Raw genomic sequence first — 13759 nt, forward strand, 5'->3', positions numbered from 1 at the left:
TGCTATAGGTAAAACTGCATTTAGCTACATTTAATTATGATAATGATGGCGGAAATAAAAAAAATATATATAAAATTAAATGTATTACCAGGAACATGATGGGGATGTAGCAGCTTATTGTTCCCATTACATTTTTATATTTACATTGCATGTTCAATGTTTACACGTTATTGTTAAACTGATGATGTATAAATTAAAATAAAATTAATAATTAATTGAAAGAATATGTGTTATATTGAATACAGTTTTTAATATTGTGTACACATTTATATTTCCATGATACAAAAATTTTGAATGGTTGTTTAAATAAAATACCACTTCCAGTTGAGTAATTTTTCTCAAATTTCATATGTTTGCTTTTTATCATTATAAATATGTATACAAAATTAGAATCATCTATCTGTAATAATAACCATAGTTTACTTAAAAATTTGCAAAAGTATTCAGTCAAAGTACCACTTCTGGTTGCTGGAAGTGGCCCAAAAGTTGATATGATTTCTTATTTTTGATACAAAACAGGTGTACAAAATCTCTTTGAGCTAGGTCAAAGCGTTTTCGAGTTACCGTGTTTACACACACACAGACAGACATAATTTCAAAAATGGTATTTTTGGACTCAGGAAGTCTAAAACGTCAAGATTCATCAAAATCTCAAGTTCAAATTTTTTCACCATCCTTATACTTTCACCATACTATTTATATCCCGCTTATCGCGGAAGTTACGTTCCAGACCCATCAGCAATAGGTGAAAATCCGCGATATAGAAAGACCATATAAATAAACATTTTTTTTTTATAGTTTAAGCCTTAAATACCCCTCCCACATGCTTTAAACACATGTAAACTTATTAAAACACACTTTGTAAACACATGATATGTGGATGTCGGGCTAAGGATATAAGTAATATCTCTCTATTATAAAAAAAAAATCTTGGCAGGGAGACCAGGCAGACAAGGTTTGATTTTCTCAGGAGACAATTTGACATCCTGCGAGAGACGTTTTAATGTCACGCAAGACAAGGCAGTGAGGCAGAAGGATAGCTGCTGTACAGACTTTTAAATGATCGACTCGCAGAGCGACAAGCAGAACAGGCATCTTGGCAGAAGCAGCACAAAGCTAGTAGCTGATCTGTCCACTTCTGCTTAGCGTGAGTTCAGCCCCCACAATTCACAACGCGAGCGGGAGAGACGCGAAGTGGCAGGAGCATAGCGCGCCTCCGAGGGAGTTGAGCGTAGCGCGCCTCTGGGGAGGTTGAGCGAACCGATTGAGACGTGATCATCTCGGAGAGACACTTTGAAAACACGCAAGACTAGACATTACAACCTTAGGAAGCAAAACCCATGAGATGGTGACTTTTGCATGTCACACCCTACTTACAAACAATTTAAAACAAGTTCACTGACATCTAACGTAGCACTTGTTGGAATGCTTTTGGCAGACACACTTCAGGTGCTCCCAGCTCTTAAAACAACGACAAGCAGAACGTGCAGCTTGCCAGCAGCGCTGCAGCAAGCCAGCAGATATTCTGAGCACTTCTCCTTAGCAGGCATTCAGCCCTCACATACCCCTCCTCCTTCAGAACGCTAGCAGCAGAGACACGAAGTGGCAAAAGGACAGCTGCTGTTAGACTTTTAAGTGATTGACACAAAGCGTGACAAGCACAACACACAGCTGGCCAGCAGCGGCAGCAACACACCAGCTGAACCGATCGCATCTCTTTAGCATGCATTCAGACTCCCCCTTCACAACGCGAACAGCGTTACAAGTCCCGTCAAGAAAGAGATTTAACCATGCCCGGGGCAGGAAATAAAGGACAAATATTGTTTTTACAAAAGTTTTAAAGTAAAATGAAAATAATGCATATGTAACAAGTCCCATAACAATAATAATAATAAATCCGCGATGTAGCTGAACCGCGATATAGCGGGGGATCACTATACATGTCTTCTGGGTGAGATGTGGTTTTGTTTGCTTGTTTAATTAGTTTAAAGTCATATAATTATATAAATATATAGTGGCCTGATAGAGGCACTCTTGAAAAGACCCCAAAACCAAATAAAACTTGGCTTAATTTCAGAAAGTATTTCATAAGGTGCCACATGAAAGGTTGGGTATCAAACTAAAAGAAGTAGGGCTTGAGGATTATGTTTGTAGATAGGTGCAAAATTGGCTTAGATGTAGGAGGCAGAGGGTTATGGTACAGAGTACAAAGTCCTAGGAGGTTATGCTAAAGCTTTATAATGCATTAGTGGGGCCTCATCTGGAGTACTATATACAGTTTTCTTCAACTGCATTTAACCTGTGTTTAACCTCTTGTGAACAATTTGACAAAAGATTTAAAATTTACATTGATAATGACACATTTACAGAATACTGAGGCACGGCTACCTGAATGTAAATTGTAAATTAAAAATGTAAATTAAAACAATGCAATTATTTGCAAATCTCATAAACCCATATTTTATTCACAGTAGAGCATAGGAAACATGTTGATTATTTGCTCATTTTGAATTTATTGACAGCAACACATCTCAAAAAAGTTGGGACAGGACAATAAAAGGCTGTAAAAGTAAGTGTTACTAAAAAGAAACAGCTGGAGGAACATTTTGCAACTAATTAGGTTAACTGGCAACAGGTCAGTAACATGGTTGTGCATAAAAAGTGCATCTTAGAGAGACAGAGTCAGAAGTAAAGATGGGCACAGGTTAACCAATCTGCAAAAAAACTGTGTCTACAAATTGTGGAACAATTCCAGAATAATGTTTCTTAATGTAAAATTATGAAGATTCTGAATATCTCGTTATCTACAGGGACACTTCAGAAATCATTGTCTGTGAATACAGTTAACTGTGGCATCCACAAATGCAGGTTAAAACTCTGTCATGCAAAGAAGAAGCCATATGTAAACATATTCTAAAAATGCTGTGCCTTCTCTGGGCCAGAACACATTTAAAATGGACTGAGGCAAATTGAAAACTGTTCTGTGATTAGACAAATAGAAATTTGAACTTCTTTTTGGGAAACATGGATGAGGCGTCTTCCGGCCATCTGGCTTGTTATCACTACTCAGTTCAAAAGCCTGCATCTGTGATGGTATGGGGGTGCATTAGTGCCTATGGAATTGGCAGCTTGAAAATCTGGAAAGGCACCAGCAATGCTGAAAGGTATATACAGGTTTTAGAGCAACTTATACTCCCATCCAGATGACATCTTTTTCAGGGAAGGCCTTGCATATTTTAGCAAGATAATGTTAGAACCCCATACTGCATCTATTACACCAGCATGGCTTCGCAGTAGAAGAGTCCAGGTGCTGAATTGGCCTGCCTGCAGTCCAGACCTTTCACCAGTTGAAAACATTTGGTGCGTCATGAAATGAAAAATACGACAATGATGACCCAGGATGTTTGACCAGCTAGAATTATATATCAGACAAGAATGGTCAACATTCCTTTCCCAGAAGTCCAACAACTGGTCTCCTGAATTCCCAGACATTTACAGAATGTTGTTAAAAGAAGAGGGGATGCTACACAGTGGTAAACATGGCTCTCTCCCAACTTTTTTGAGACGTCTTGTTGCCATCAAATTCAAAATGATCTTATTCTGTTCTTAAAATGGTACATTTACTCAGTTTAAACATTGGGTATATTTTCTTTGTTCTATTGTGAATAAAATATGGGTTTATGAGATTTGTAAATCATTAAATTCCATATTTATTTACATTTTACACAGCATTTTTGGAATTGGAGTTGCCCTGCCTATCGCAGAAGTTACATTCCAGACCCATCAGCGATAGGTGAAAATCTGCGATATAGAAAGACCATATAAATAAATAAATAAATAAATAAATAATTTTTTTTAATAGTTTAAGCCTTAAAATACCCATCCCACACGCTTTAAACACATGCAAACTTATTAAAACACACTTTGTAAACACATATGATATGTTGATGTCGGGCTAAGGATATGAGTAACATCTCTCTATTATAAAACATTTTAACGTCACACAAGACAAGGCAGTGAGACAGAAGGACAGCTGCTGTACAGGCTTTTAAATGATTGACGCGCAGAGCGACAAGCAGAAGAAGCATCTTGGCAGAAGCAGCACAAAGTCCACTTTTCCTTAGCGTGCATTCAGTTCCCCCCTTTCACAATGCGAAGTGGCAGGAGCATTGCGTGCCTCCGGGGAGCTGGGGGGTGTTTGAGTGAAGCAATCGAGACCAGATCATCTCGGACAGACACTTTGACGACACGCCCTACTTACAAACAATTTAAAACAAGTTCACTGACATCTAACCTAGCAGTTGTTGGAATGCTTTTGGCAGACAAAGTTCTGGTGCTCTTAAAACAACGACAAGCAGAACACGCAGCTTGCCAGCTGCAGCTGCAGAATCCCAGCAGATGATCCGAGCACTTCTCCTTAGCGTGCGTTCAGCCCTCACACAACCTCCCCCCCAACTCCTCCTCCTTCAGAACGTGCAGAGTGACAAGCAGAACAGGTATCTTGGCAGAAGCAGCACGAAGCCAGTAGCTGATCTGTCCACTTCTGCTTAGTGTGCGTTCAGCTCCCCCCTTCATAAAGCGAGCGGCAGAGACGCAAAGTGGCAAAAGGAAAGCTGCTGTACAGGCCTTTTAAGTGATTGACGCAAAGCGCGACAAGCACAACACACAGCTGGCCAGCAGTAGCGGTAAGACACCAGCTGAAACGATCGCATCTCTTTAGCGTGTGTTCAGACCCCCCCTTTACAATGCAAGCAGCGTTATAAATGCAGAGAAAAAGAGATTTAACCATGCCTGGGGCAGGAAATAATAAATATTGTAATAAAAAATACATATTGTTTTTACAAAAGTTTTAAAGTAAAAATGAAAATAATGCATATGTAACAATTCCCATGAAAATAACAATCTCTTTAAATTGTTTATCCGGTAAACCAAACCCGGGGGTGGGCAAGCGAAGCGAGCAGGGGGCAGAGCCCCCTAGTAATAATAATAGTATTAATAAATCCGCGATGTAGCGGGAGCACAATAGCTGAACCGCGATATAGCGGGGGATTCAATGTAAAGAGTATAGTGGACTAAAGTAACCACTTAAATAAATGATCCTTTTGTCAGTTTTCATCCTGATAATCTTTACAAGAAGAAGTTGAATACAGTGAGACAACAGTTAACTACTGATTCATTTAACTCTTTTACAAAATGAGCTTCATTGAGCTAAGAGGGAGTTAAAAAAGATTCTGAATATGATTGAAAACTTACAGGGAAATAAGTCTTGAAAAGAGAATACTATTCTGTTTGATCTTTTCTCAATTTTTCATTAGTATTTATTATCAGCCTCACTTATGTTTATTTTTTGATGACTCTGTAAATGGAAGAACACAGTATAACGACAAGGTTATCTCTTTATCTTGGGTTAAGACTTTATAGGGTTAAGAAAATTACACTATATTTATTTTCTTTAGTTGTATTAATTTATGTTTATGTATTCAACCTGATATTTTCTTTATCACTTAGGTTTATATCCAGTGGATCAGTCGGAGTACAATAATCTACGTAATGCAATTGAAAAGTTGACTCTTAATGACTCAAGTGTAACTGTACACAGAGATAGCAGTCAAGCTTTGGGTGCTGGCTGGAGGTAAGAGATGGCTATTGATGGATAACATACTGTATTATAATCTAGTCGAAATTGTATGTAGTTTTTACTTATACAAAATTGCCGGTTTTAGTCAAAATTATAATTTTATTTCTTACAGCTTCTTCTAAATTTTATTTTTTTTGAATTACAGACCATAGTATTCCTTATTGCGATAGAATATATTTACGTGGCACTGGTTGCACATCCAAGGAGAATCAGAATCCATTTCTAGATTTCTGTGGTTTAGAAATATGTGAATGCAGGGCTTTGTTACTATATTCTTGCTGCCACATACCATGAAGATTCCTGGCTAATAAATGGAAATATCATTGTTACAGTTCTGATAGCAAGTCTAAACATTGTTGAGGGGATGTCAAGCACAGACTTTTTTATTTCCTTAAGTTTAATAAATCCAGATGTCCCAGCATTACACAATTATACTGAACAGTTACTAATTTACAGATTGGGGTTTCTTGGCCTTCTCCATATGGAGGTTTTTAACCAGCGTCTGGAACAAGAATATAATGCATCAGTTATTGTCACTGCGCCAACTGTTCCATACAAGGCTGTTCTTAAGTCAGCAAAACTCATAAAGGTATATTATCAATTTTGCTTTTAAGCTTTTTGTTGTTTATTATTGCTATAAAAATACATTTTAAGAAAAGTATTTTTTAAATGACTTTCTTCAGGCAAATTCTAGCTAGGATGTCATATGTGTTTGTTTTGAAAGCGACTTTCTCTTTGCCTGTCTCCAATAAAGCTATTATTGGAAAACCATCTAGGCAACAGTTGGTGTACTCAAAGTCTCCAGTCTTTTCTGCTGTTGCTTCTAACTCCTTCAGAGTTATCATAGATCTCTTGGTAGCTTCCCTCACTTTTCTTTTTGGGAGAGTGTATATATTTTACTACGCAAAAAGACAAAAATACGTGGCTTTATCCACCTGACTGCATAAGTATTCTTTTAAAGCATTTTGTAAATTGCCAGATCTTAAAGCCTACAAAACAGAGAGCCTACAAAACAGAGAAAGATAAATTAGTATTCATGGTTATATGATACATTAAATGCGTAATCTTGATGCATACATGTATTTGTTTCTTTTTCACAGGATTATGGTGAAAAGGAAATTACCATAGTCAACCCTACACAGTTCCCAGAATCATCCCAAGTATCTGAATATTTGGAGCCTATTATTCTTGGCACAATAATCACACCTGACAATTATATTGGCAAGATTATGACACTTTGTCTGGTAATTGAATATCTTGTTTCTGTTTATTTGCAAAAAAAAAAAAAAAAGATTTTCCATCTAGTTGATACTGTTTTGATATGTATAGAACTGTGAGTTTTTTTTTCAAATATTGAATAAATTATCCTGATACACCAGAAATTTGAGTAATGTCATGAGGTAATAATAATAATAATAATTAATAATTACCCATTCAGTCAAAATCAAAGTACCCTGAACACATTTGCATTGCAGCAGGGTTTCGTTTTTCTTAAAAGATTTGAGGATTTACACCAACCATAAATTCAGAAGTTCATCAAAAATTGTTTGGAATAATTTCACCATATTAGACAGAAGTAGCTAAAATTTGAATGTCTTTATATACAGTAGCATACAATGGCTTAATTCTTAGAGAAATGCTAAATATTAAGAAAACTTCTTTTGATCAAATAGGTTGTTCAGAATAGTTTTTCTTAATATATTTGGGTTATTGGAAACTGGCTTTTTATATTTTATTTTAATGGTATTTTTGTGTAAACTATTATGTATATTTGTGTTTTGTAGAGCCGCAGATCAGTTCAGCAGAACATGAGTTATATTGATGACCAAAGGGTTATGATGAAATTTCTTTTTCCACTTAATGAAGTTGTTGTGGACTTTTATGACCAGCTAAAATCTATTTCTTCTGGATATGCTAGGTAAATGAACAAGATTTTGAGAAAATGGCTAAATATTTTTAAAACAGCTTGTCTTCAGGTTAAGAATGTGCATACCCTAAATACTTGAGTATTACAACTAAAAATAAGAATGTTACTTTAAATATGTGGGTTTTTAGGCAAATTCTAGTTCTGAAATGCATTATATTAGGTGTAAAGCCCAATGACCCACTTTATAAATATGTTGCATTTATAGTTATTTTTCTTCATAATGTGGGTAATAAAAAAAAAAAAAGGTTTTCCTGTTTATTTTAGTTTTGACTATGAAGATGCAGGGTTCCAGCCAGCTGATCTTATAAAAATGGACATTTTATTGAATGGAAAACCAGTGGAAGAGCTAGTGACTATTGTGCATAGGTATGTATATATATTTGATATTGAGCTGATGAATAAACACCTAACCCTCAACAGGATTAAGCAAGTTTAACAATTGAAATACTCTGCAAATTACAGTTTAGTTAACCTGGTCTCTTTTAATTTAGAATATTTTACTGTTGTTTATGACTTCACTAAGTATCTGAAAGAGAAGGAAAACAGAAAAATGAATCTACTTCAGTTTAGAAAATACTGAGTTAATTTACACATCCATGTCTTCATCCATCCGTTTTCAAACTTGTGTTTTCCAATGCAAAACATTGCAATAGAATTACAGAAGGAACAAAAACATTTTTCATTAATAGCAAGGTTTGGTTCATAATAGAGAAAATGGATTCAACAAAAACCTGTCTCTTCTGCAGCCGCAAGAAATTAAGTTTATCCTTGGCATATACCCTTATTCTTTTGAATCTGAAAATTTTAAAGAATCTATAATTACCTACTAATAGGCACAGTCCAGGATATTCAAGTCCACCAAAGAATAGCTTAGGAGAATGATGTTCTGCATTCTGGAAAAGCTAAGGCAAAGCTTTGACCTGTGGCAGGACTTGAAGATGGCTGTTCCTTCAAACCTCCTTGAGCTGAAAAAATTCCTTGAGCAAAGATGGATTATTTGTTATAGGATGGAACTGTGTAAAGTTATTTCTGAAAAAGGAGATGCCACAAGTTATTGGCTGAAAAGGGTTTTGCATAGTAGAATATATGGTGATTTGTCAAATATCACAGATAATCTACAGTATGATTTCAAATTTCTTTATATGTTTAAGAATTCATTATTTAGGATATTAATTATATTTATTTGTTAAGGTCTTGTTTACACTTTTGCTTTTACCATTGTTTTTTGTATAGCACAATGGTAAAATTATTTATATTCTACCCCCCCTCCCCTTTCACATCAGCACAGTGTAGTATACATTAAAAAAAGTGACACCCTGCATGTTTTCTGCATGAAGATGTGTCAGAGTGCATTATTGTGGACATTTTTCTTCTTTTTTTTTCCTCCAAAGGTAAACTCACATTATGGGAAGCCTGCTTCTTGCTGTTCCTAGGCAACTGCCCTTACTTGGCTTCGGATTTTTGCAGATGAGACTGAGCACATGTATGCCTGTGCCATTCTTGTTTCTGTGTCTGATGCATCATTTGGATTTCAACTCTAACATTTACGATAATAATTGTCAAAATGAGCATCATACAATGAGAACCTTATGGCTCAACAGAATAACTGCATGTGATAGGAAATGTCTCCAGTGAGATAATGTATTTTTTTTTTTCTCTCAACAGAGATCTTTATTTAAACACAAAATAACAGAACCTTATTGAAGCTTGTTCCTGCCATTCAAAAATGTTTTAATTGTGCTAGTTCGCTAAAGTATTATTTATTATGCCAAAGTATTGCATTATTTTATAGTTATTATTGCGTTACTTCACGGTATCATTGCACACTCGTGTGCTGTGGTCATCTAGTGACAGAGAGAGATTAAGCACTTGCAAAGCATCTAATCAGTTGATAAAAACTGAACAGACACTATTGGTGTAGATTTAGTTTTAATCATGCTAATATCATGATCTTAACATAGTTTATACATAACATGATAGTTTTATCATGTTACCATAAATTAAGTACAGATGTTTTAACTTGGATAAAGAGATGGCACAAAGCTATCATCCTCCATAACAGCAGCAGGAACTCAGGTTTGTTTGCTAGCCTGCTTTGGAGTGTACATGGAGTTTGCATGTTTTCCTCATGTATTTGTGGATTTATTGGTATTAGTGAGTACTGGCCAACGCCGCATAATTATGTATTGATGGGTGAACACTTCCTGAAAGACACAGTTGTCCAAATGGGGTTGGTTTTGAGGATACAACTGTAGGTGAATGAAAAGATGTAACTCTGGAGAGGGCAACATACAATACAGCGTTTTACACGCTGCATACAGCGATTCACATCGAAGTATAGACAATGCTAAGACCATGGAATACCCCTCGTAAACTGTTTTACACGCTGCATACAGTGATTCACATCCGCGACAAATATGATTCTTCTTAGATGGTGCTGGCGCATCCACCCTCGCTCTCAAAGCATACACACTGCCTGGTCATGTGCCCGCTCGCAAGAGCAACTAACAGAGACCCGCCCACCAACTATAAGACCATGGGATACCCCTCGCAAACTGTTCTACACGCCGCATACAGCGATTCACATCTGCGACATGATTTTTCTTAGATGGTCCTATCGCGTCCACCCTCGCACTCGAAGCATACACACTGCCTGGTCATGTGCCCGGTCGCAAGAGCAACTGACAGAGACCCGCCCACCAACTCTAAGACCATGGGATACCCCTCGGAAACTGTTTTACACGCTGCATACAGCGATTCACATCCGTGACAAACATGCCTCTTCTTAGCTAGTCCTGCCGCGTCCACCCTCGTTCTCGAAGCATACACACCGCCTGGTCATGTGTCTGCTCGCAAGAGAAACTCACGGAGACCCGCCCACCAACTCTAAGACCATGGCGTGTAAAACAGTTTGCGATGGTGGACGCGGTCGTGCATCATAACTGAAAAGAATACAGTGGAACCTTGGTTCACGACCATAATTCGCTCCAAAACTCTGGTCGTAAACCGATTTGGTCGTGAACCGAAGCAATTTCTCCCATAGGATTGTATGTAAATACGATTAATCAGTTCCAGACTGTACGAACTGTATGTAAATAAAAATTTTAAGTTTTTAAGCACAAATATAGTTAATTAAACCATAGAATGCACAGCGTAATAGTAAACTAAATGTAAAAACATTGAATAACACTGAGAAAACCTTGAACAACAAAGAAAACTAACACTGCAATAGTTTGCGCTATAGCGCTACCAACCGCTGGCTAAAAACACTTTTTTTTTAATGAGTGTTAAGCACAGGGAAAATAATGAACATTTGAAAAAATCTGTAATTTAATAAACCACCAAGAAAAGTAACATTGCAACAATGCACACTACGAACTGATCGCTGTAAACAGACGTGAAAACAAAATCAAGCCCAGTGCAGTCTTTAACTGCCTTCCTACCTTATGAGTCCAGCCCCCTCTCTCTCGCGCTGCCTGTGTGTGTGCGTATGTCTCTCTCTCGTGCTGCCTATGTGTGTGCCTCTGTCTCTCTCTGGTGCTGCCTGTGTGTGTGCGCAGCTCTCTCTCACGGGCTGCCTGTGTGTGTGCGCGTCTGTCTCTCTCTGGCACTGCCTGTGTGTGTGTGCGGCTCTCTCTCTGGCGCTGCCTGTGTGTGTGCCTCTGTCTCTCTCTGACGCTGCCTGTGTGTGTGCACGGCTCTCTCTCTCTGGCGCTGCCTGTGTGTGTGCCTCTGTCTCTCTCTGGCGCTGCCTGTGTGTGTGTGAGGGTCTCTCTTGCGCTGCCTGTGTGTGAACCGAGGTTCCACTGAGGTTGACTAATGAAAAGTCAACGTGGCTGAGAGGTGCATGTGGAGTCTAGCAGAGACGAACGTGAATGACGCCCAGTGTTGTGAGTTGCTGCGTCCGAGTTGGTGAGCGTGGCTCTGCGAGTTGTCGTCGTATCCAATGATCTTAGAGTCGGTGGGCGTGGCTGTCTTGTGTGCTTTACATGGGTGGCTACTTGTCGGCGGCTTAGTGAATTATATACGGTGGGCGTGGCTGTCTTGCGTGCTTTCCATGGGTGGCTACTTGTCGGTGCGTGCTTTCCATGGGTGGCTACTTGTCGGCGGCTTAGTGAATTATATATATAGATGCTTAATTGCGGATTACCTGCTTTCAGTAATACGGTTGACCTGCTTTCCATAATACTTCTCAATTACCAAAGTACTTTTAGTCCTACATCGCGTCCATACTGTTTCCTACCAGAAATACAGCTTTTTTAGAATCTTATAATTTTTTTATGGTTTTATATCTTTGCGAAAGAGTTACTTATCCTGTCAGTTTCATGTGCAAGTCAAGAACAAAGACATACTCCCAAACCTATATTGACTCTGTATTTAGACTTAACAATCAGTGTAAGCTGCATGCCTTTAAAAGTTAGGCATAAGATTAAAGTTCATATAATATCTCTTTAATATAATGACCACCTTGAAAGTGTTCCCAGACTTTCAGCACGACTGTAGTTGAATTGGAAATCTTGACTGCTTAAATTTTGTCTAAATACTTAACCCGAATAATTTTTAAAAATTTTATAGACTTGATTGGCTATCAATAAACAATAGGATAGATCATTTGGAGAAAAAAAAACTACATTTAAAAATCATAATTGATATGGAACAATCATGAATCTGAATGATGTTTCAATTGGAATGAAAGGAGTGATGAAACTCCTGAAATTGCAACTACATGTTTTTGAAAGTTTTTGTTTTTGAAATTAATTTTTGGTGCCTGAACAACTTACTATATAATATTTAGCCACACAGTTTCCAAATACAGTATGCTTCCCCAGATAGGTGTTGTTTTTGGTAAGAGCCCATTTTTTTATTTTGATACCTTTATAATGTTGTCTCAGTATGTATTTTTCCAGTTGCTTCAACTGCATAGAATAATAATAATAATAATAATAATAAATTTTATTTATATTGCGCTTTATATTTAACAATCTCAAAGTGCCCCTCCTTTAACCGTCACCTTATCGTGGTGGAGGGGTTTGCGTGTCCCAATGATCCTAGGAGCTCTGTTGTCCGGGGCTTTATGCCCCTGGTAGGGCCACCCAAGGCAAACTGGTCCTAGGTGAGGGATGAGACAAAGAGCGGTTAAACAAACCTCCTATGAAGAAAAACAATTTTGGACGGCGTTTTCCCTTGCCCGGACGCGGGTCACCGGGGCCCCACTCTGGAGCCAGGCCTGGAGGTGGGGCTCGATGGCGAGCGCCTGGTGGCCGGGCCTGCACCCATGGGGCTCGGCCGGGCACAGCCCGAAGAGACAACGTGGGTCCCCCTTCCCATGGGCTCACCACCTATGGGAGGGGCCAAGGAGGTCGGGTGCAGTGTGAGTTGGGTGGTGGCCGAAGGCGGGGACCTTGGCGGTCCGATCCTCGGCTACAGAAACTGGCTCTTGGGACGTGGAATGTCACCTCTCTGAAGGGGAAGGAGCCTGAGCTAGTGCGCGAAGTTGAGAGGTTCCGGCTAGATATAGTCGGACTCACCTCGACGCACAGCTTGGACTCTGGAACCAATCTCCTTGAGAGGGGCTGGACTCTCTACCACTCTGGAGTTGCCCCCGGTGAGAGGCGCCGAGCAGGTGTGGGTATACTTATTGCCCCCCAACTTGGAGCCTGTACATTGGGGTTTACCCCGGTGGACGAGAGGGTAACCTCCCTTCGCCTTCGGGTGGGGGGACGGGTCCTAACTGTTGTTTGTGCGTATGCACCGAACAACAGTTCGGAGTACCCACCCTTTTTGGAGTCCCTGGAGGGGGTGCTAGAGGGCATACCTTCTGGGGACTCCCTCGTTCTGCTGGGAGACTTCAATGCTCATGTGGGCAATGACAGTGAGACCTGGAAGGGCGTGATTGGGAGGAATGGCCCCCCTGATCTGAACCCGAGCGGTGTTTTGTTATTGGACTTCTGTGCTCGTCACGGATTGTCCATAACGAACACCATGTTCAAGCATAGGGGTGTTCATATGTGCACTTGGCACCAGGACACCCTAGGCCTCAGTTCGATGATCGACTTTGTGGTCGTGTCGTCGGACTTGCGGCCACATGTCTTGGACACTCGGGTGAAGAGAGGGGCGGAGCTGTCAACTGATCACCACCTGGTGGTGAGTTGGCTTCGATGGTGGGGGAGGATGCCGGTCAGGCGTGGTAGGCC

General features: G+C 39.3%; 1 protein-coding gene across 1 annotated transcript in view; it reads left to right on the top strand.

The window, feature by feature from the left end:
- Positions 1–13759, top strand: part of guf1 (GTP binding elongation factor GUF1) — a 34971-nt gene that overhangs the window by 15294 nt on the left and 5918 nt on the right. The window contains exons 10-14 of the mRNA XM_028801919.2: positions 5509–5632; positions 6095–6227; positions 6739–6882; positions 7423–7556; positions 7830–7931. Coding sequence (XP_028657752.1) covers positions 5509–5632; positions 6095–6227; positions 6739–6882; positions 7423–7556; positions 7830–7931 — 637 coding nt within the window. The remainder of the gene's footprint in view (positions 1–5508; positions 5633–6094; positions 6228–6738; positions 6883–7422; positions 7557–7829; positions 7932–13759) is intronic.

This window comes from Erpetoichthys calabaricus, chromosome 5 (assembly GCF_900747795.2).
Source record: "Erpetoichthys calabaricus chromosome 5, fErpCal1.3, whole genome shotgun sequence".
NCBI classification, from domain to species: Eukaryota; Metazoa; Chordata; class Cladistia; order Polypteriformes; family Polypteridae; genus Erpetoichthys; species Erpetoichthys calabaricus.